General features: G+C 43.1%; 1 protein-coding gene and 1 non-coding gene across 2 annotated transcripts in view; both read left to right on the top strand.

Annotated features, from left to right (window-relative positions):
- Positions 1–23,514, top strand: part of LOC106590590 (catenin delta-2) — a 597,564-nt gene that overhangs the window by 458,066 nt on the left and 115,984 nt on the right. The window contains exon 16 of the mRNA XM_045710617.2: positions 18,714–18,831. Coding sequence (XP_045566573.1) covers positions 18,714–18,831 — 118 coding nt within the window. The remainder of the gene's footprint in view (positions 1–18,713; positions 18,832–23,514) is intronic.
- Positions 17,523–17,598, top strand: trnaa-ugc (transfer RNA alanine (anticodon UGC)). The gene has a single exon. It is a non-coding gene; the product is annotated as a tRNA-Ala (tRNA).

Raw genomic sequence — 23,514 nt, 5'->3', positions numbered from 1 at the left:
GCTGTTTACTATGCAGAAGTTGTTATTCAGTGTCCCTCAGGCTATGGCAGGATAATACATATTTGGCTACAAAAGGAGACGTTGCTCCTTCGCCATTGAGTATTTTTTGTTTTTCCTCTGGTTTTAATAAGTTAACATTTTGAATAAATGTAGTCATTTCTGTGAATAATTAATTTCTTGGTGAGGAAAATTTCTCACAGTAAAGGAGAAAGTGCATCTCTGGTTCTATCTCCCCTGTCATACAGTGACCACAAACATTACACACTCCTCTTTCTCTCTCTCTCTCTCTCTCTCTATTTCCCCTCTCTCTATTTCTCTCTCTCTCTTTCCCTCTCCCCTGTCTCTCCCCTCTCTCTTTCTCTCTCTCTCTCTCTCTCTCTCTCTCTCTCTCTCTCTCGCTCTCTCTCTCTCTCTCTCTCTCTCTCTCTCTCTCCCCTCTCTCTATTTCCCCTCTCTCTATTTCTCTCTCTCTTTCCCTCTCCCCTGTCTCTCCCCTCTCTCTCTCTCTCTCTCTCTCTCTCTCTCTCTCTCTCTCGATTTCTCGCTCTCTATCTCTGTCTCTCTCTCTCTATCGCTTCCCTCTCTATTTCTCTCTCTCTCTCTATTGCTCTCTCTCTATTCCCTCTCTCATTCTCTCTCTATTTCTCTCTCTTTCTCTCACTACCCACTCTTTCTCTCTCTTTCTCTCTCTCTCTCTCTCGCTCCCCTCTCTCTATTTCTCTCTCTCCCTCTCGCTCCATTTCTCTCTCTTTCCCTCATGCCTATCTCTCCCCTCTCTTTCTCTCTCTATCAATTCAAGGGGCTTTATTGGCATGGGAAACATAAGTCTACATTGCCAAAGCAAGTAAAATGGATAAACAAAAGTGACATTTACAATAAAAAGTGAACAGTAAATATTACACTCACACAAATTTCAAAATAATAGACATTTTAAATGTCATTATCTCTCTCCCCTCTCTCTATTCTCTCTTTTTCCCTCTCTCCCTCTCCCCGTTCTCTCTTTCAATTCAATTTGCTTTAATGGCATGACGTAACAATGTACATATTGCCAAAGCGTACCTTGGAGATTTACAATATTAAATTAATAAAAATAATATGAATCAATATTTTCAACTGGACAACAGAAACAACAATAATCAAGGGTCAAAATAACCATACAATGGGCAATAACAATGGCATAGAGGACAAGTGCAGGTTGGTTGGTCTGTCAGACGCTCCCTAAACGCTCCCTAAACACTCCCTAAAACACTTCAGCGAGCAGGCCTTTCTAATCGACCTGACCCGGGTATCCTGGAAGAATATTGACCTCATTCCGTCAGTAGAAGGTGCCTGGTTTTTCTTTAAAAGTGCTATCCTCACAATCTTAAATAAGCATGCCCCAATCAAAAAATGTTGAACCAGGAACATATACAGCCCGTGGTTCACTCCAGACCTGACTGCCCTTGACCAGCACAAAAACATTCTGTGGTGTTCTGCATTAGAATCGAATAGCCCCCGCGATATCCAACTTTTCAGGGAAGTTGGGAACCGATATACACAGGAAGTTAGGAAAGCAAAGGCTAGATTTTTCAAACAGAAATGTGCATCCTGCAGCACAAACTCCAAAAAGTTCTGGGACACTGTAAAGTCCATGGAGAATAAGAGCACCTCCTCCCAGCTGCCCACTGCACTGAGGCTAGGAAACACTGTCACCACCGATAAATCCACGATAATTGAGAATTTCAATAAGCATTTTTCTACGGCTGGCCATGCTTTCCACCTGGCTACCCCTACCCTGGTCAACTGCCCTGCACCCCCCACAAAAACTTGCCCAAGCCTCCACCATTTTTCCTTCACCCAAATCCAGATATTTGATGTTCTGAAAGAGCTGCAAAATCTGGACCCCTACAAATCAGCAGGACCTGACAATCTGGACCCTCTCTTTCTAAAATTATCAACCGAAATTGTTGCAACCCCTATTACTAGCCTGTTCTCTTTCGTATCGTCTGAGATCCCCAAAGATTGGAAAGCTGCCGCGGTCATCCCCCTCTTCAAAGGGGGAGACACTCTAGACCCAAACTACTACAGACCTATATCTATCCTACCCTGCCTTTCTAAGGTTTTCGAAAGCCAAGTTAACAAACAGATCACCGACCACTTCAAATCCCACCCTACCTTCTCCGCTATGCAATCTCTTGTCTGAGCTGGTCATGGGTGCACCTCAGCCATGCTCAAGGTCCTAAATGATATCATAACCTCCATCGATAAGAGACAATACTGTGCAGCTATATTCATCGACCTGGCCAAGGCTTTTGACTCTGTCAATCACCATATTCTTATCGGCAGACTCAACAGCCTTGGTTTCTGAAATAACTGCCTTACCTGGTTCACCAACTGCTTCTCAGACAGAGTTCAGTGTGTCAAATCGGAGGGCCTGTTGTCCGGACCTCAGGCAGTCTCTATGGGGGTGCCACAGGGTTCAATTCTCGGGCTGACTCTTTTCTCTGTATACATCAATGATGTCGCTCTTGCTGCTGGTGATTCTCTGATCTACCTCTAAGCAGGTGATACCATTCTGTATACTTCTGGCCCTTCTTTGGACAATGTGTTAACTAACCTCCAGATGAGCTTCTATGCCATACAACTCTCCTTCCATGGCCTCTAACTGCTCATAAATGCAAGTAAAACTAAATGCGTGCTCTTCAACCGATCGCTACCAGCACCTGCCCTCCCGCCCATCCAACATCACTACTCTGGACGATTCTGACTTAGAATATGTGGACATCTACAAATACCTAGGTGTCTGGTTAGACTGTAAACTCTCCTTCCAGACTCACACTAAGCATCTCCAATCCAAAATTAAATCTTGAATCGGCTTCCTATTTCGCAACAAAGCATCCTTTACTCATGCCTCGTAAAACTGACTAACCTACCGATCCTTGACTTTGGCAATGTAATTTACAAAATAGCCCCCAACACTCTACTCAGCAAATTGGATGCAGTCTATCACAGTGCCATCCGTTTTGTCACCAAAGCCCCATATACTACCCACCACTGCGACCTGTACGCTCTCGTTGGCTGACCCTCGCTTCATATTCGTCGCCAAACCCACTGGCTCCAGGTCATCTACAAGAATTTTGTGGGCAGTGTGCACATAGCCTGTCTTCTCTTGAGAGCCAGGTCTGCCTACTGTGGCCTTTCTCAATAGCAAGGCTATGCTCACTGAGTCTGTACATAGTCAAAGCTTTCCTTAAGTTTGGGTCAATCACAGTGGTCAGGTATTCTGCCACTGTGTACTCTCTGTTTAGGGCCAAATAGCATTCTAGTTTGCTCTGTTTTTTTTAAATTCCGTCCCATGTGTCAAGTAATTATCTTTTTGTTTTCTCATGATTTGGTTGGGTCTAATAGTGTTGCTGTCCTGGGGCTCTGTGGGGTCTGTTTGAGTTTGTGAACAGAGCCCCAGTACCAGCTTGTCTAGTGGACACTTCTCCAGGTTCATCTCTCTGTAGGTGATGGCTTTGTTATGTAACATGTAGGGAATCGCTTCCTTTTAGGTGGTTGTAGAATTTATTGACTCTTTTTTTGGAATTTGATAATTCACTGGGTATCGCCCTAATTCTGCTCTGCATGCATTATTTGGTGTTCTACATTGTACACGGAGGACATTTTTGCAGAATTCTGTATTCGGAGTCTCAATTTGGGGTTTGTCCCATTTTTTGAATTCTTGGTTGGTGAGCGAACCCCAGACCTCACAACCATAAAGGGCAATGGGTTCTATAACTGATTGAAGTATTTTTAGCCAGATCCTAATTGGTATGTTGAATTTGAAGTTCCTTTTGATGGCATAGAATGCCCATCTTGCCTTGTCTCTCAGATCGTTCAAAGCTTTGTGGAAGTTACCTGTGGCACTGATGTTTGGGCCAAGTTATTTGTAGTTTTTTGTGTGCGCTAGGGCAACGGTGTCTAGATGGAATTTGTATTTGTGGTCCTGGCGACTGGACGTTTTTTGGAACACCATTATTTTGGTCTTACTGAGATTCACTGTCAGAGCCCAGGTCTGTCAGAATCTGTGCAGAAGATCTAGGAGCTGCTGTAGGCCCTCCTTGGGTGGTGATCTGGGTGGCACCAGATCATCAGCAAACAGTAGACATTTGACTTCAGATTCTAGTAGGGTGAGTCCGGGTGCTGCAGACTGTTCTAGTGCCCTCACCAATTCGTTGGTATATATGTTGAAGAGGGTGGGGCTTAAGCTGCGTCCCTGTCTCACCCCACGGCCCTGTGGGAAGAAATGTGTGTGGTTTTGCCTATTTTAACCGCACACTTGTTGTTCGTGTACATGGACTTAGTCATGTCGTATGTTTTTTCTCCAAAACCACTTTCCAACTATTTGTATAGTGCCAAATTGAGTCGAAGGCTTTTTTGAAATCAACAAAGCATGAGAAGACTTTGCCTTTGGTTTGGTTTGTTTGTTTGTCAATTAGGGTGTGCAGTGGGAATACGTGGTCTGTTGTACGATAATTTGGTTAAAAGCCAATTTGACATTTGCGCAGTACATTGTTTTCACTGAGGAAATGTACGAGTCTGCTATTAATGAAAATACAGATAATTTTCACAAGGTTGATGTTGACGCATATCCCACAGTAGTTATTGTGGTCAATTTTGGCTCCACTTTTGTGGATTGGGCTGATCAGTCCTTGGTTCCAAATATTGGAGAAGATGCCAGAGCTAAGGATGATGTTAAAGAGTTTTAGTATAGCCAATTGGAATTTGTTGTCTGTTTATTTGATCATTTCATTGAGGATACCATCAACACCACAGGCCTTTTTGGGTTGGAGGGTTTTTATTTTGTCCTGTACTTCATTCAAGGTAATTGGAGAATCCAGTGGGTTCTGGTAGTCTTTAATAGTTGATTCTAAGATTTGTATTTGATCATGTATATGTTTTTGCTGTTTGTTCTTTCTTATAGAGCAAAAATGTTGGAGAAGTGGTTGACCCATACATCTCCATTTTGGATAGATAATTATTAGTGTTGTTGTTTGTTTAGTGTTTTCCAATTATCCCAGAAGTGGTTTGAGTCTATGGATTCTTCAATTACATTGAACTGATTTCTGACGTGCTGTTCCTTCTTTTTCCGTAGTGTATTTCTGTGTTGTTTTTGTGATTCACCATAGTGAAGGCATAGACTCAGGTTTTCTGGGTCTCTATGTTTTTGGTTGGACAGGTTTCTCAATTTCTTTCTTAGATTTTTGCATTCTTCATCAAACCATTTGTCATTGTTGTTCATTTTCTTCGTTTTTTTTTATTTGCGATTTTTAGATATATGGAAGCTGAGAGGTCAAATATACTGTTAAAATGTTCTACTGCCAAGTTTACACCTTCACTATTACTGTGGAACGTTTTGTCCAGGAAGTTGTCTAAAAGGAATTGAATTTGTTGTTGCCTAATTGTTTTTCGGTAGGTTTCCAAACTACATTCCTTCCATCTATAGCATTTCTTAACATTACTAAATTCCTTTAGCTTTGATGCCTCATGATTGAGTATTGCTCTGTTCAAGTAGACTGTGATTTTTCTGTGGTCTGATAGGGGTGTCAGTGAGCTGAATGTGAACACTCTGAGAGACTCTGGGTTGAGATAAGTGATAAAGTGGTCTACAGTACTGCTGCCAAGAGATGAGCTATATGTGTACCTACCATAGGAGTCCCCTCGAAGCCTACCATTGACTACGTACAAACCAAGGGTGCGACAGAGCTGCAGGAGTTGTGACCCGTTTTTGTTGGTTATGTTGTCATAGTTGTACTAAGGGGGGCATATGGGGGAGGGAATACTGTCACCTCCAGGAAGGTGTTTGACCCCTGTGTGCTGAGGGTGTCAGGTTCTTGTCCAGTTCTGGCATTTAGGTCGCCACAGACTAGTACATGTCCCTGATCCTGGAAATGATTATTTCCCCCTCCAGAATGGAGAAGCTGTCTTCATTAATGTCTGGGGATTCTAGTGGGGGGATATAGGTAGCACACAGGAGGACATTTTTCTCTGTTAAGATCACTTCCTTTTGAATTTCTAGCCAAATGTAACATTTTCCTGTGTTGATTAATTTAATGGAGTGAGTAAGGTCCGCTCTATACCAAATTAACATCCCCACTGAGTCCCTTCCCTGTTTCACACCTGGTAGTTTGGTGGATGGGACTACCAGCTCTTTGTAACCTGGAGGGCAACCAGTGGGTCCGTCTCCTCTATACCAGGTTTCTTGTAGGATGACAATGTCTGTATTTCCGATTTATTTGATGAAGTCCAGGTTCCTGCTCTTTAGGCCAAAGGCAGATGATCTCAGGCCTTGGATATTCCAGGATGAGATCGTGAAGGTTTTGTGTTCCATAAAGTGTCCAATGTTGTTGGTCGTGGGATTTGGCCTCAAGCCAGTAAGTGTGAGCAGAGCCTGCTGAGCATCTGGTACATGCCATTGGCTTGGGCTAGTGTAAGAGTGGGGGTTGGGCCTGTTTTCCCACTCATGGTCTGGATGTAAGTGTGACTTCCATGTTGAGGCCCTCTTTGCAGGGGTGGAGTGCATGGGGTGGGCAGGAGGGGCATAGGTCTGATCTGAGGGGGCCTAAATGGGGTGTGGTCATGGTTGACTTGGGGTGGTGTTGATTGGTTGGGGTGGGGGTGTGGATGTGGATGCAGCCGGTGATGTTGTGGTCAGGGTGTCTATTGATCTGTTGCTCCTGTGTGAGGTGTTGGGGATACGTTTGAGAGCGATATCCTTTAGAGTCCAGGCGAAGGAGGGCACTGCTGCCTTACATAGGTGGACCTGGTCATAGAGGCTGTTCAAGTCCAGGGTGGAGTGGTGGGCCAGGAAAACTTTTGGTTTTGAGGCACAGTCATGGGAAATTCTTGTGTTTACCCGCTGTATGGTAGCAGGGTGGAAGTCTTTCGTGGTAGCAGGGTGGAGATAACCACTTGTGCATTGGGGAAAGTAGAGGAAGCTTTTTCAATCACTCCCTTCAGTGCTGTGGCCACCCTTTCCAGCTGTGTTTTCAGGTCGTTTGTGCCTGTGTGTGTTATTATGTGGCTAGGTGAAACTAGTTGGTCCTCGGACAGAAGGTCTGGGGCAAGCTGGGTGTTTGGACATCAGAGTTTAGACACACTGTGTTTTCTTGTATATATTTCCCATTTGAGTCCATAAGGAGTACAATCTGTGTCTTATGTATGTCCTCAGTGGGTGTAGGGGGGTTGTCAGGAGGGCTATCAGGGTGGCTGACAGGGGGGATGCTGAGAGGGGGTGAGATCCCCTGGGCTCGGAGTTCTCCATTTGTCTGTTTTGCTGTGATGTTGACGCTATGGTCAGGGTCTGGTGTGGACTGTCCTGCTGTGGTGTCAAGACTTTTGTCGGGAGCTGAGGTGGGCTGTTCTGCTGGCTTCTCTGCGGGTTGTTCCCTGTCACATGCCATCCCCCTCAACCTCTCCTCCAGTAGTCTGATCCTCTCCTCTAGTGCTCTGTTCTTCTCCTGCTCTTTCTTTTTATATTGTTGAAGTTGTCTCACCACAGTCCAGAGTGCAGATATGTCTCTCTCCACCTCCAGCTATCCGGGTCTGGTTAAGGGGGTGTTGCTGTGTAGGACTGTTGTCTGGGTCTGTGCTGACTGTAGTGTAATCACCTGCTGGTCCAGCTCCACCTGCCTTACCTCCAGCTGGGTAAATGTATCCTTCATTTCAATGAGGGGGTGGTACTCTGTGCTGGGAGGTTGACTTTCCACTTTGGGTTGCTCATCTGTGGGGTTATATAATGAAGAGGTCTGGTCTGACCCGCTCGGGGTGGGTGTCTTTCTCAGGGGAGAGCTTCTCCTGCTGGGCTAATTCTTTGATTATGTAAAAGTCCATCTGAAACTGTTTGGGGTTGCCCTGTACCAATACTGTTCCAGACTTATAGAGATCTATATTAGCTGAGTCAGAGTCCTCATTGTCTAGTATCCTGAGTTTCCACCCCTCGTTAACTTCTTATGGATCAGTGGCGTCCCGCTAGCGTCCCACTTCGACAACTTCCGGTGAAATTGCAAAGCGCCAAATTCAAATTAAATCACTATAAATATTTAACTTTCATGAAATCACAAGTGCAACACATCAAAATAAAGCTTAACTTGTTGTTAATCCAGCCACCATGTCACATTTCAAAAAGGCTTTACAGCGAAAGCAAACCATGCGATTACCTGAGGACAGCGCTCAGCACACAAAACATTACAAACAGTTAGCAGCCAAGTAAATTAGTCACGAAAGTCAGAAATAGCAATAAAATGTATCACTTACCTTTGATGATCTTCGTATGGTTGCGCTCACAAGACTCCTGGTTACACAATAAATGTTCGTTTTGTTCGATGAAGTCCCTCTTTATATCCAAAAACCTCCATTTTGTTGGCGCATTTTGTTCAGTAATCCAATGGCTCAAATGCAGTCACAAGAGGCAGACAAATTCCAAATAGTATCCGTAAAGTTCGTAGAAACATGTTGAACGATGTTTATAATCAATCCTTATGTTGTTTTTAGCCGAAATAATCGATAATATTTCAACCAGACAATAGCGTCATCAATATAAAATAAAAACAACGAAAGGCACGCTCTCGGGATGGCGTACCAAACAGGTTGGGAATTTCCACTGGCCTTTCCACTGGCCAATGTCTAAAGACTGTTCACAGCTAGTGGAAGCCATAGGGAACGGAATCTGTCTTCTATCCCTTTAAATGCTGGATAGGCTTTCAATGGAAAAACACCCATTTCAAAATAATTGCACTTCCTGGATGGATTTTCCTCAGGTTTTTGCCTGCCATTTCAGTTTTGTTATACTCACAGACATTATTTTAACAGTTTCGGAAACTTTAGAGTGGTTTCTATCCAAATCTACTAATTATATGCATATCCTAGCTTCTGGGCCTGAGTAGCAGGCAGTTTACTTTGGGCATGCTTTTCATCCAAAATTCCAAATGCTGCCCCCAATCCCAAAAAAGTTAACACCCCCTCAGAGGGGTAGTGTGCTAATATAGCACTGTGCCATGCCAGGGGATTGTTTGTGGGATATGTTCCGGATAGCATCGGACAATAACATTGATGTATACGCTGATTCAGTGAGCGAGTTTATTAGCAAGTGCATCAGTGATGTGGTACCCACGGTGAATATTAAAACCTTCCCCAACCAGAAACCGTGGATTGATGGCAGCATTCGTGCAAAACCGAAAGCGCGAACCACTGCTTTTAACCATGGCAAGGCGACCCGGAAACATACAGTGGGGGAAAAAAGTATTTGATCCCCTGCTGATTTTGTACGTTTGCCCACTTACAAAGAAATGATCAGTCTATAATTTGAATGGTAGGTTTATATGAACAGTGAGAGACAGAATAACAACAACAAAAATCCAGAAAAACGCATGTCAAAAATGTTATAAAATGATTTCCATTTTAATGAGGGAAATAAGTATTTGACCCCTCTGCAAAACATAACTTAGTACTTGGTGGCAAAACCCTTGTTAGCAATCACAGAGGTCAGACATTTCTTGTAGTTTGCCACCAGGTTTGCACACATCTCAGGAGGGATTTTGTCCCACTCCTCTTTGCAGATCTTCTCCAAGTCATTAAGGTTTCGAGGCTGACGTTTGGCAACTCGAACCTTCAGTTCCCTCCACAGATTTTCTATGGGATTAAGGTCTGGAGACTGGCTAGGCCACTCCAGGACCTTAATGTGCTTCTTCTTGAGCTACTCCTTTGTTGCCTTGGCCGTGTGTTTTGGGTCATTGTCACGCTGGAATACCCATCCACGACCCATTTTCAATGCCCTGGCTGAGGGAAGGAGGTTCTCACCCAGGATTTGACAGTACATGGCCCCGTCAAATTATGCGGTGAAGTTGTCCTGTCCCCTTAGCAGAAAAATACCCCCAAAGCATAATGTTTCCACCTCCATGTTTGACGGTGGAGACGGTGTTCTTGGGGTCATAGGCAGCATTCCTCCTCCTCCAAACACAACGAGTTGAGTTGAGGCCAAAAAGCTCAATTTTGGTCTCATCTGACCACAACACTTTCACCCAGTTGTCCTCTGAATCATTCAGATTTTCATTGGCAAACTTCAGACGGGAATCTATATGTATTCTTGAGCAGGGGGACCTTGCGGGCGCTGCAGGATTTCAGTCCTTCACGGCGTAGTGTGTTACCAATTGTTTTCTTGGTGACAATGGTCCCAGCTCCCTTGAGATCATTGACAAGATCCTCCAGTGTAGTTATGGGCTGATTCCTCACCGTTCTCATGATCATTGCAACCCCACGAGGTGAGATCTTGCATGTAGCCCGAGGCCGAGGGATATTGACAGTTCTTTTGTGTTTCTTCCATTTGCGAATAATCGCACCAAATGTTGTCACCTTCTCACCAAGCTGCTTGGCGATGGTCTTGTAGCCCATTCCAGCCTTGTGTAGGTCTACAATCTTGTCCCTGACATCCTTGGAGAGCTCTTTGGTCTTGGCCATGGTGGAGAGTTTGGAATCTGATTGATTGATTGCTTCTGTGGACATGTGTCTTTTTTACAGGTAACAAGCTGCGGTTAGGAGCACTCCCTTTACGAGTGTGCTCCTAATCTCAACTCGTTACCTGTATTAAAGACACCTGGGAGCCAGAAATCTTTCTGATTGAGAGGGGTTCAAATACTTATTTCCCTCATTAAAATGCAAATCAATTTATAACATTTTTGACATGCGTTTTTCTAGATATTTTTGTTGTTATTCTGTCTCTCACTGTTCAAATAAACCTACCATTAAAATTATAGACTGATCCTTTCTTTATCAGTGGGCAAACCTACAAAATCAGCAGGGGATCAAATACTTTTTTGCCCCACTGTAACCGAATACAAACAGTGTAGCTATTCCCTCCGCAAGGCAATCAAACAAGCTAAGCGTCAGTATAGAGACAAAGTAGAGTTCAATTCAACGGCTCAGACATGAGACATATGTGGCAGGGTCTATAGTCAATCACGGATTACAAAAAGAAAACCAGCCCCGTCGCGGACACCGATGTCTTGCTCCCAGACCAACTAAACAACTTATTTTCTCGCTTTGAGAACAATACAGTGCCACTGACACGGCCCGCTATCAAAACCTGTGGGCTTTCCTGCACCGCAGCCAACGTGAATAAAACATTTAAACGCGTTAACCCTCACAAGGCTGCCGGCCCAGACAGCATCCCTAGCCATGTCCTCAGAGCATGTGCACACCAGCTTGCTGGTGTGTTTATGGACATATTCAATCAATCCCTATTCCAGTCTGCTGTTCCCAAATGCTTCAAGATGGCCACCATTGTTCCTGTTCCCAAGAAAGCTAAGGTAACTGAGCTAAACGACTATTGCCCCATAGCACTCACTTCCGTCATCATGAAGTGCTTTGAGAGACTAGTCAAGGATCATATCACCTCCACCCTACCTGAAACCCTAGACCCACTCCAATTTGCTTACCGCCCCAATAGGTCCACTGACGACGCAATTGCAATCACACTGCACACTGCCCTAACCCATCTGGACAAGAGGAATACCTATGTAAGAATGCTGTTAATCGATTACAGCTCAGCATTCAACACCATAGTACCCTCCAAACTCTTTCTGACGGGCCGCCCCCAGGTGGTGAGGGTACGAAAAAACATCTTCACCTAGCTGATCCTCAACACTGGGGCCCCACAAGGGTGTGTTCTCAGTCCTCTCCTGTACTTCCTGTTCACCCATGACTGCGTGGCATTGCACGCCTCCAACTCAATCATCAAGTTTGCAGACGACGCTACAGTGGTAGGCTTGATTACCAACAATGACGAGACGGCCTACAGGGAGGAGGTGAGGGCCCTTGGAGTGTGGTGTCAGGAAAATAACCTCACTCAACGTCAACAAAACAAAGAGGATGATCGTGGACTTCAGGAAACAGCAGAAGCAGCACCCCCTTACCCACATTGACGGGACAGTAGTGGAGAAGGTGGAAAGTTTTAATTTCCTCGGCGTACACATCATAAACAAACTGAAATGGTCCACCGACACAGACAGCGTGGTGAAGAAGGCGCAACAGCGCCTCTTCAACCTCAGGAGGCTGAAGAAATTTGGCTTGTCTCCAAAAACACTCACAAACCTTTACAGATGCACAATCGAGAGCATCCTGTCGGGCTGTATCACCGCCTGGTACGGCAACTGCTCCGCCCACAACTGCAAGGCTCTCCAGAGGGTTGTGAGGTCTGCACTACGCATCACCGGGGGCAAACTACCTGTCCTCCAGGACATCTACACCACCCGATGTCACAGGAAGGCCAAAAAGATCATCAAGGACATCAACCACCCATGTCACTGCCTGTTCACCCTGCTATCATCCAGAAGGCGAGGTCAGTACAGGTGTATCAAAGCTGGGACCAAGAGACTGAAAAACAGCTTCTATCTCAAGGCCATCAGACTGTTAAACAGCCATCACTAACATTGAGGGGGCTGCTGCCAACATACTGACTCATCTCTAGCCACTTTAATAATTTATAATTGGAAGTAATAAATGTATCACTAGTCACTTAAACAATGCCACTTTATATAATGTTTACATTACTCATCTCATATGTATATGCTGTACTCTATCCCATCTACTGCATCTTGCCTATGCCGTTCGGCCATCGCTCATCCATATATTTATATGTAAATATTCTTAATCATTCCTATACACCTGGTAGTTGTTGTGAAATTGTTAGATTACTTGTTAGATATTACTACATGGTCGGAACTAGAAGCACAAGCATTTCGCTACACTCGCATTAACGTCTGCTAGCCATGTGTATGTGACCAATAACATTTGATTTGATTTGATTTGGAAGATGAGTTTGCTGATGTTCCCATTTTTATAATAGTCATCAAAAAGTGTCTCTTGATTTTGCATAAGGAGCTTCATTTTGTGATCTTTTCTTGCCTTGTCATTCTTTACATACACAGGGTACTGTATTTGAATTACCTCTGAACATTGGTAGGCAGCTTCTAAGGCCTCTCCATTTGGTTGGAGTAGACTGTTCGACTCTCCTGCCATTGTTGGGCTAAAGGGCTTTGACACCTCTCACTTGACAAATCAGTGCTAATTGAAGTTGTATCAAGCTTGGCAGCCATAATTTAGCATTCAATTCCTTACAAAGTAATGTAATGCATTTTTCTTCTTGGCTTTTGGAAATAAAATTTCGCTTCGTACAAAACATTACTCAATCAGTTCCAGGTTGGATGGTGTTTTCAGGTTTCTGTTGTTTTCCAGAGCATTTGCTGTATAGCGTTGGAATAATAATCTTTGGTAGTTGTAAGCCTTCCAGGTGATTCCGTAATTCCGTCCAAAACCAGGTTGTAGGTTTTGAGTTTTGATTTGGAGGGACGGTTATGTTGTAGAGGGTAGCATCCTGTATATGTTCCTGACAAAAAAATCCAAGTTTATCTTACTCTAAATCTATATTTTTTTAAGAACATGCTAAAAAATGCAGGAGCTCATCTGATCATGACCTCTCTCTCTCTTTCTCTCTCCCCCCTCTCTCGCTCTCTCCCCTCTCTCTCTCTCTCCTCTCTCCCCTTTCTCTATTTTTCTCTCTATCTCCCCCCTTTCTCTCTCTCTCCTCTTTCCCTTTTCTCTATTTCTCTCTCTCTCCCCCTTTCTCTCTCTCTCTCTCCTCTCTCCCCTTTCTCTATCCTCCCTCTCTCTCTCAATTGATAGCGGTGTAATATAGACAGACAGTGTGTGCCTGTGGATCAGACTGACAGTATTATCAATCAATCAATCAATCAATCAATCAATCAATCAATCAATCACATGTATTAATAGAGCCCTTTTTAACATCAGCAGGTGTCACAAAGTGCTTGTACAGAAATCGAGATCCTCTATTGTCTCTCTACCATAGTGATAGTGTCATATATCAGCGTGGGACGTTGGCTGAATATGTCACGTCAGAGACCGTTTCTAGCTTATTATACATTCCACACCACCATGTTCCTCAACATTGTTTCTCAACCTTTCATTAAACCAGGAATCAGCAAGCTTTGGCCAATGTTCCTAGGGGGATCGCTCACGTTCTAATTAGCACTTGAGACGTGACTAAATCAGTGTGAACTCTGAACTATGACAGCTCTGCAGCCATGTTAATTAAAGTTTAGACAATGGTCTACGTGTCTTACTCCTGGTGGATCTCATGATAGGTCTATTGACAACCAACCCACAGCAGAAGGAGAGAGGGTGAGACCAGGGCTGTGTCCTCTCCGCTGTATTAAAAGTGTGCGTGCGTGCGTGCGTGCGTGCGTGCGTGCGTGCGTGGGTGGGTGGGTGGGTGGGTGCGTGCGTGCGTGCGTGCGTGGGTGCGTGGGTGGGTGTGTGCGTGCGTGCGTGTATCCTTACAGCTTCATTAAAACTAGATGTCTTCCCACGCACACACCAAGCTGGCTATGAATGGAAACACACTGTTTATAACCCATCTCTACTCAAAAACAAGACTGTTGCATAGCAATGATAGAGTATTTGAATAATCAAATGTGAGTGTTTGAATATGAATACGGTTTGAGGTTGATCAGGTTGATGAATCAGCATATTTAAACATTTACATGTACTGTACATTTGAGTCATTTAGCAGACGCTGTCATCCAGAGTGACTTACAGTTAGTGAGTGCATAAATTTTCATTCGTAAATGATCAAAACAAGGTGTCAGACTTATTTCAGATTAATCCCAGTAATGTACTTGAGGTGAATTGATATTGATTTCAGAGTTTAAATCAGGCAGAACTAATGTGTTGGTTGACAGCGAGACCAGAGTCTATGGGTCTGTATTCTACTGTATAATATGCAGGGTTGGCATGGTTACTTTCTAAATGTAATCCGTTACAGTTACTAGTTACCTGTCCAAAATTGTAATCAGTAACGTAACTTCTGGATTATCCAACTCAGTAACATAATCTGATTACATTCAGTTACTTTTAGATTACTTTCGTCCTTAAGCGGCATTAGAAGAAGAGAAAAATGTATGTTACAAATTGAACAACATCTATTGCAGGATAAATCAATGTTAAAGTTTACATAGCTGGCCATATATGGATGTTACATTTTACGTTATGGGTTGGTTATGTAGGCCTCTTCTAACCCCATCGCTTTCTACTACATATAATAATACGATTCAATTATATCCTTACATCTATCAGAATTCCAGTCATTCCAATAAATGTTATACCCCTTGATCTTCAAGAATAGGACTTGGAAATATGGAAGTATAGATTAGCCAAATTGTTTTACCTGAGCATAACCCCAAAACGAAGGACTTATTATCCAGCCTACTTTGTTGTTTAAGATTTTGTTGTCATGGAGGACTGATTGGGCTCATTGATTCAAGGTGAAAATAAATGCTGCGCTCATGGAATGGCATGCTTTGAGCACTACTGAAAAAAAAAAGCCCCACTTGTATTCCATAGGCTGGGATCCGCACTATGCAGCTTTTGCAAGAGAGCATTTTTCACTGGCTGTCGACTGGTTTCAAAAACAATGATTGATAGGCAGCTTAAACTTCTTGAACTCAACCATTTTTTGGGTGTAAATACACATTTAGATTTGTGAACAGCCATCCACAACAACAACAATCTGCAAGGTGCAAATAGCTAAATGAGAGAGCAGCAGTGTGATTCACATCAATGCTCTATGTAGATATTAGTAATAAGTGATATCCGTATCGCCGTAGACTACACCATTGCTGTCATCCTTACCTCCAAGTGTTTATTAAAGTTGGATAATCTTTGGATGCCGACAGCAGTCGCATCATTGGAAGACATATCTTGGACTGTAGCCAATAAAAGCCTATTCCTGCTCTTTTCCCGCAATCCATCAAACACATTTAGTGTGTCATTATAGTGCTCTCTGACTTGTGGTCAGACTCACTCAGGTGGAACAAACTTAAACTTGGGCCTTTTTTAAATGCTGATTTGAATGTCATTGAGAAAACAGTGTCAAAGATTTTTTGTTCACAAACATCCTTTCTGAATTTAAACGTAATCCTCGAAGTAATCATCTAGTTTCTCAAAAGTATCTGTAATCTGAATACAATATTTTAGCTGGTAACGTAACGGATTACAGTTACCGTTTTTTGTAATCCCTTACATGTAACGTATTACATGTAATCCGTTACTCCCAACCCTGATAATATATATGTTTGATATTCAGAGAGCAGAGGACATGACTTGAGCTTTAGTGTTAACACAAAGCCCAGAGCTGACTTTCTGTCTGCTAATAACTGAGACACATGATTGGCTTCAGTACACTCTGGTAGGATGATGGATTCTGCTCTCACTTGATTTTCCTGACTGATAAATGGCTTAATTCATTCATACACTACATGACCAAAGGTATGCGGACACCTGCTCGTCAAACATCTTATTCCAAAATCATGGGTATTAATATAGACTTAGTCCCCTCTTTATTGCTATAACAGTCTCTACTCTTCTGGGAAGGCTTTCCACTAGATATTGGAACATTGCTGCGGGGACTTCAATTCAGCAACAAGAGCATTAGTGAGGTTGGGCACTGATGTTGGGTGATTAGGCTTGGTTCGCAGTCGGCGTTCCAATTCATCCCAAAGGTGTTCGATGGGGTTGAGGTCAGGGCTCTGTGCAGGCCAGTGAAGTTCTTCCCCACCGATCTCAACAAACCAGTTCTGTATGGACATTGCTTTGTGCATGGTGGCATTGTCATGCCCCCATGCAGGAAAGAGCCTTCTACAAACTGTTGCCACAAAGTTGGAAGCACAGAATCGTCAAGAATGTAATTTTATGCTGTAGCATTAAGATTTCCCTTCACTGGAACTAAGGGGCCTAGCCCAAACCATGAAAAACAGCCCTAGACCATTATTCCTCATCCACCAAACTTTACAGTTGGCACTATGCATTCAAGCAGGAAGCGTTCTAATGGCATCCACCAACCCAGATTCGTCCGTCGGAATGCCAGATGGTAAAGCGTGATTCATCACTCCAGAGAACGCATTTCCACAGGTCCAGAGTCCAATGGCGGTGAGCTTTACACCACTCCAGCCAATGCTCGGCATTGCGCATGGTGATCTTAGTCTTGTGTGTGGCTGCTCGGCCATGGAATCCCATTTCATGAAGCTTCTGACGAACAGTTCTTGTGCTGATGTTGCTTCCAGAGGCAGTTTGGAACTTGGTAGTGAGTGTTGCAACCAAGGACAGACGATTTTTACGCGCTTCAGCACTCAGCGGTCCCGTTCTGTGAGCCTGTGTGGCCTACCACTTCGCGGCTGAGCTGCTGTTGCTCCTAGACGTTTCCACTTCACAATAACATCACTTACAATTGACTGGGGCATCTCTAGCAGGGCAGAAAGTTGACGAACTGACTTGTTGGAATGGTGGCATCCTATGACGCGGCTTTTGTGGCGCGATGGGTAACGATGCTTCGTGGGGTGTCAGTTGTTGATGTGTGCAGAGGGTCCCTGGTTCAAGCCCAGGTTGGGGCAAGGAGAGGGACGGAAGCAATACTGTTTACATATATTTTTTTTGGTCCCGTGTGGCTCAGTTGGTAGAGCGTGGTGTTTGCAACGCCAGGGTTGTGGGTTCGATTCCCACGGGGGACCAGTACGGAGAAAAAATGTATGAGATGTATGCATTCACTACTGTAAGTCGCTCTGGATAAGAGCGTCTGCTAAATGACTAAAATGTAAAAAATTTAAAATATGACAGTGCCACATTGAAAGTCACTGAGCTCTTCAGTAAGGCCATTCTACTGCCGATGTGTGTCTGTGGAGATTTCATAGCTGTGTGCTCGATGTTATACACCTGTCAGTAACGGCTGTGGCAGAAATAGACAAATCCACAAATGTTGGTATTTTATTAGGATCCCCATTAGCGGTGTCCACAAGCTTTTGTATATAAGGTGTACATACAGGACCATCTTCCCTGTCCTGCCTACCCCTGTCCCCTCTTCTCGCCCCAAACCTCAGCCACTACTCACCCTTCTACCTTGTCTCGTAACCCTTGTTATGAAGTAGCCTGTGGAAGTAGCAAGCTTACAAATGAAGGAAAATTGCTTGGTGCATACTGTAACACACAGAAGTTAAATACATAGCATTCATAAGTAGAGGTTTTGTAAAATCAAAACATTCATAAATAGGGAGTCAAAACAGTGGCTGCCAGCGATGTTGAATATTTAATAAACCAATATACCCAAAATCATAAAGAAAATGAGCAGGATGGAATATTAATACCCAGAATTATCAATACAGCTTCAATGACATGTTGCTAATGCCTTTATGAATATTCCACTTTGAAGAGAGAGAGTGAGAGAGAGAGAGATGTGTTACTCTGGCAAATATATACATTTCTGCCTCAGTCATCTGGGAATTGTATTGAATGAAATGTTACAATTGATTAGGCTCTGAACGCGCTGTAAACAGAGCCAGGTAATATATGTATTGTGTATTATTATCCAATGGGAGATTGCATGGTGCGTGGTTCAGATGGCTTCAGCCCCATGGGTACCTGGCTTAGACAGATACTGACACACTCATACACACATACATGCAGGTTTGCATGCACATAATGTGGCACGCAGATACACACATTATCAATAACACACCGACTTTTATTCTGGTTCGATTCTTCGTATAACATCATTCCCAATGTTATAGAGAGTCACGTTGGTCTCAGACCCCACACACTGTCTGACCTGTCCCCATCCTTCTGTGTTTCAGGAACGTGAGTTCTGCAGGAGAGGAGGCCAGGAGGAGGATGAGAGAGTGTGACGGACTGACAGACGCTCTCCTCTACGTCATACAGACCGCTTTGGGCAGCAACGACATTGACAGCAAGGTGTGTGTGTGTGTGTGTGTGTGTGTGTGTGTGTGTGTGTGTGTGTGTGTGTGTGTGTGTGTGTGTGTGTGTGTGTGTGTGTGTGTGTGTGTGTGTGTCCATCAGTTCAATAGTAGATAAACAGCTTTGTGCATGGCTATGTTCTCAAGGTTGCTGCAGCGCAGTCCCTCTAAATGGCATTTCTTAATCATTGTCTAACATCCCACCCAACTCTGCTGTCTGCCCAATCATAGGAGAGCTCTGGTGTCTCCCCAGTAATGATGATTGATTGGCAAGCACTGGGGCCAATGACCATTGTCATTGACTGGTCCCAAGTTATTAGCAGACACAGACAGGGTGACACTTTTCATTCTTTTTGTGGACTTTCTGTCCTTCTGGTCTCTCTTTCTTTCTTCCCCTATTCTGTTTTTCTATTTCATACCCACTTTCTTTCTCTACCTTTATCCTGTCACTGTTCAAAAAGGGAAATGAAAGGGAATTACATCTGTTGTTTACCTCTGGAGTTGTTTACCTGTTGTTTACCTCTGGAGTTGTTTACCTGTTGTTTACCTCTGGAGATGTTTACCTGTTGTTTACCTGTGGACTTGTTTACATGTTGTTTACCTCTGGAGTTGTTTACCTGTTGTTTACCTCTGGAGTTGTTTACCTCTGGAGTTGTTTACCTCTGGAGTTGTTTACCTGTTGTTTAACTCTGGAGTTGTTTACTTGTGTAGTTGTTTACCTGTTGTTTACCTGTTGTTTAGCTCTGGCGTTGTTTACCTGTTGTTTACCTCTGGGATTGTTTACCTGTTGTTTACCTTTGGAGTTGTTTACCTGTTTTTTACCTCTGGAGTTGTGTACCTGTTGTTTACCTCTGGAGATGTTTACCTGTGGAGTTGTTTACCTCTGGAGTTGTTTACCTGTTGTTTACCTCTGGAGTTATTTACCTGTGGAGTTGTTTACCTGTTGTTTACCTCTGGAGTTGTTTACCTGTGGAGTTGTTTACCTGTTGTTTACCTGTGGACTTGTTTACATTTTGTATACCTCTGGAGTTGTTTACCTGTTGTTTAGCTCTGGAGTTGTTTACCTGTTGTTTACCTCTGGAGTTGTGTACCTGTTGTTTACCTCTGGAGTTGTTTACTTATGTAGTTGTTTACCTGTTGTTTACCTATGAAGTTGTTTACCTGTGGAGTTGTTTACCTGTTGTTTACCTATGGAGTTGTTTACCTGTTGTTTACCTCTGGAGTTGTTTACCTCTGGAGTTGTTGACAAGTTGTTTATCTCTGGAGTTGTTGACAAGGTGTTTACCTCTGGAGTTGTTTACATGTTGTTTAGCTCTGGAGTTGTTTACCTGTTGTTTACCTCTGGAGTTGTTTACTTGTGTAGTTGTTTACCTGTTGTTTACCTGTTGTTTAGCTCTGGCGTTGTTTACCTGTTGTTTACCTCTGGAGTTGTTTACCTGTTGTTTACCTCTGGAGATGTTTACCTGTTGTTTACCTGTGGACTTGTTTACATGTTGTTTACCTCTGGAGTTGTTTACCTGTTGTTTACCTCTGGAGTTGTTTACCTCTGGAGTTGTTTACCTCTGGAGTTGTTTACCTGTTGTTTACCTCTGGAGTTGTTTACTTGTGTAGTTGTTTACCTGTTGTTTACCTGTTGTTTAGCTCTGCGTTGTTTACCTGTTGTTTACCTCTGGGATTGTTTACCTGTTGTTTACCTTTGGAGTTGTTTACCTGTTTTTTACCTCTGGAGTTGTGTACCTGTTGTTTACCTCTGGAGATGTTTACCTGTGGAGTTGTTTACCTCTGGAGTTGTTTACCTGTTGTTTACCTCTGGAGTTATTTAGCCGTGGAGTTGTTTACCTGTTGTTTACCTCTGGAGTTGTTTACCTGTGGAGTTGTTTACCTGTTGTTTACCTGTGGACTTGTTTACATTTTGTATACCTCTGGAGTTGTTTAGCTGTTGTTTAGCTCTGGAGTTGTTTACCTGTTGTTTACCTCTGGAGTTGTGTACCTGTTGTTTACCTCTGTAGTTGTTTACTTATGTAGTTGTTTACCTGTTGTTTACCTATGAAGTTGTTTACCTGTGGAGTTGTTTACCTGTTGTTTACCTATGGAGTTGTTTACCTGTTGTTTACCTCTGGAGTTGTTTACCTCTGGAGTTGTTGACAAGTTGTTTATCTCTGGAGTTGTTGACAAGGTGTTTACCTCTGGAGTTGTTTACCTGTTGTTTAGCTCTGGAGTTGTTTACCTGTTGTTTACCTCTGGAGTTGTTTACTTGTGTAGTTGTTTACCTGTTGTTTACCTGTTGTTTAGCTCTGGCGTTGTTTACCTGTTGTTTACCTCTGGAGTTGTTTACCTGTTGTTTACCTCTGGAGATGTTTACCTGTTGTTTACCTGTGGACTTGTTTACATGTTGTTTACCTCTGGAGTTGTTTACCTGTTGTTTACCTCTGGAGTTGTTTACCTCTGGAGTTGTTTACCTCTGGAGTTGTTTACCTGTTGTTTACCTCTGGAGTTGTTTACTTGTGTAGTTGTTTACCTGTTGTTTACCTGTTGTTTAGCTCTGGCGTTGTTTACCTGTTGTTTACCTCTGGGATTGTTTACCTGTTGTTTACCTTTGGAGTTGTTTACCTGTTTTTTACCTCTGGAGTTGTGTACCTGTTGTTTACCTCTGGAGATGTTTACCTGTGGAGTTGTTTACCTCTGGAGTTGTTTACCTGTTGTTTACCTCTGGAGTTATTTACCTGTGGAGTTGTTTACCTGTTGTTTACCTCTGGAGTTGTTTACCTGTGGAGTTGTTTACCTGTTGTTTACCTGTGGACTTGTTTACATTTTGTATACCTCTGGAGTTGTTTACCTGTTGTTTAGCTCTGGAGTTGTTTACCTGTTGTTTACCTCTGGAGTTGTGTACCTGTTGTTTACCTCTGGAGTTGTTTACTTATGTAGTTGTTTACCTGTTGTTTACCTATGAAGTTGTTTACCTGTGGAGTTGTTTACCTGTTGTTTACCTATGGAGTTGTTTACCTGTTGTTTACCTCTGGAGTTGTTGACAAGTTGTTTATCTCTGGAGTTGTTGACAAGGTGTTTACCTCTGGAGTTGTTTACCTGTTGTTTAGCTCTGGAGTTGTTTACCTGTTGTTTACCTCTGGAGTTGTTTACTTGTGTAGTTGTTTACCTGTTGTTTACCTGTTGTTTAGCTCTGGCGTTGTTTACCTGTTGTTTACCTCTGGGGTTGTTTACCTGTTGTTTACCTTTGGAGTTGTTTACCTGTTTTTTACCTCTGGAGTTGTGTACCTGTTGTTTACCTCTGGAGATGTTTACCTGTGGAGTTGTTTACCTCTGGAGTTGTTTACCTGTTGTTTACCTCTGGAGTTATTTACCTGTGGAGTTGTTTACCTGTTGTTTACCTCTGGAGTTGTTTACCTGTGGAGTTGTTTACCTGTTGTTTACCTGTGGACTTGTTTACATTTTGTATACCTCTGGAGTTGTTTACCTGTTGTTTAGCTCTGGAGTTGTTTACCTGTTGTTTACCTCTGGAGTTGTGTACCTGTTGTTTACCTCTGGAGTTGTTTACTTATGTAGTTGTTTACCTGTTGTTTACCTATGAAGTTGTTTACCTGTGGAGTTGTTTACCTGTTGTTTACCTATGGAGTTGTTTACCTGTTGTTTACCTCTGGAGTTGTTTACCTCTGGAGTTGTTGACAAGTTGTTTATCTCTGGAGTTGTTGACAAGGTGTTTACCTCTGGAGTTGTTTACCTGTTGTTTAGCTCTGGAGTTGTTTACCTGTTGTTTACCTCTGGAGTTGTTTACTTGTGTAGTTGTTTACCTGTTGTTTACCTGTTGTTTAGCTCTGGCGTTGTTTACCTGTTGTTTACCTCTGGAGTTGTTTACCTGTTGTTTACCTCTGGAGATGTTTACCTGTTGTTTACCTGTGGACTTGTTTACATGTTGTTTACCTCTGGAGTTGTTTACCTGTTGTTTACCTCTGGAGTTGTTTACCTCTGGAGTTGTTTACCTCTGGAGTTGTTTACCTGTTGTTTACCTCTGGAGTTGTTTACTTGTGTAGTTGTTTACCTGTTGTTTACCTGTTGTTTAGCTCTGCGTTGTTTACCTGTTGTTTACCTCTGGGATTGTTTACCTGTTGTTTACCTTTGGAGTTGTTTACCTGTTTTTTACCTCTGGAGTTGTGTACCTGTTGTTTACCTCTGGAGATGTTTACCTGTGGAGTTGTTTACCTCTGGAGTTGTTTACCTGTTGTTTACCTCTGGAGTTATTTAGCCGTGGAGTTGTTTACCTGTTGTTTACCTCTGGAGTTGTTTACCTGTGGAGTTGTTTACCTGTTGTTTACCTGTGGACTTGTTTACATTTTGTATACCTCTGGAGTTGTTTAGCTGTTGTTTAGCTCTGGAGTTGTTTACCTGTTGTTTACCTCTGGAGTTGTGTACCTGTTGTTTACCTCTGGAGTTGTTTACTTATGTAGTTGTTTACCTGTTGTTTACCTATGAAGTTGTTTACCTGTGGAGTTGTTTACCTGTTGTTTACCTATGGAGTTGTTTACCTGTTGTTTACCTCTGGAGTTGTTTACCTCTGGAGTTGTTGACAAGTTGTTTATCTCTGGAGTTGTTGACAAGGTGTTTACCTCTGGAGTTGTTTACCTGTTGTTTAGCTCTGGAGTTGTTTACCTGTTGTTTACCTCTGGAG

The sequence above is a fragment of the Salmo salar genome, chromosome 29 (assembly GCF_965601325.2).
Source record: "Salmo salar chromosome 29, fSalSal1, whole genome shotgun sequence".
Lineage (NCBI taxonomy): Eukaryota > Metazoa > Chordata > Actinopteri > Salmoniformes > Salmonidae > Salmo > Salmo salar.
Note: the sequence above shows the minus strand (reverse complement) of the source record. Positions and strands in the feature narration are given on the sequence as shown.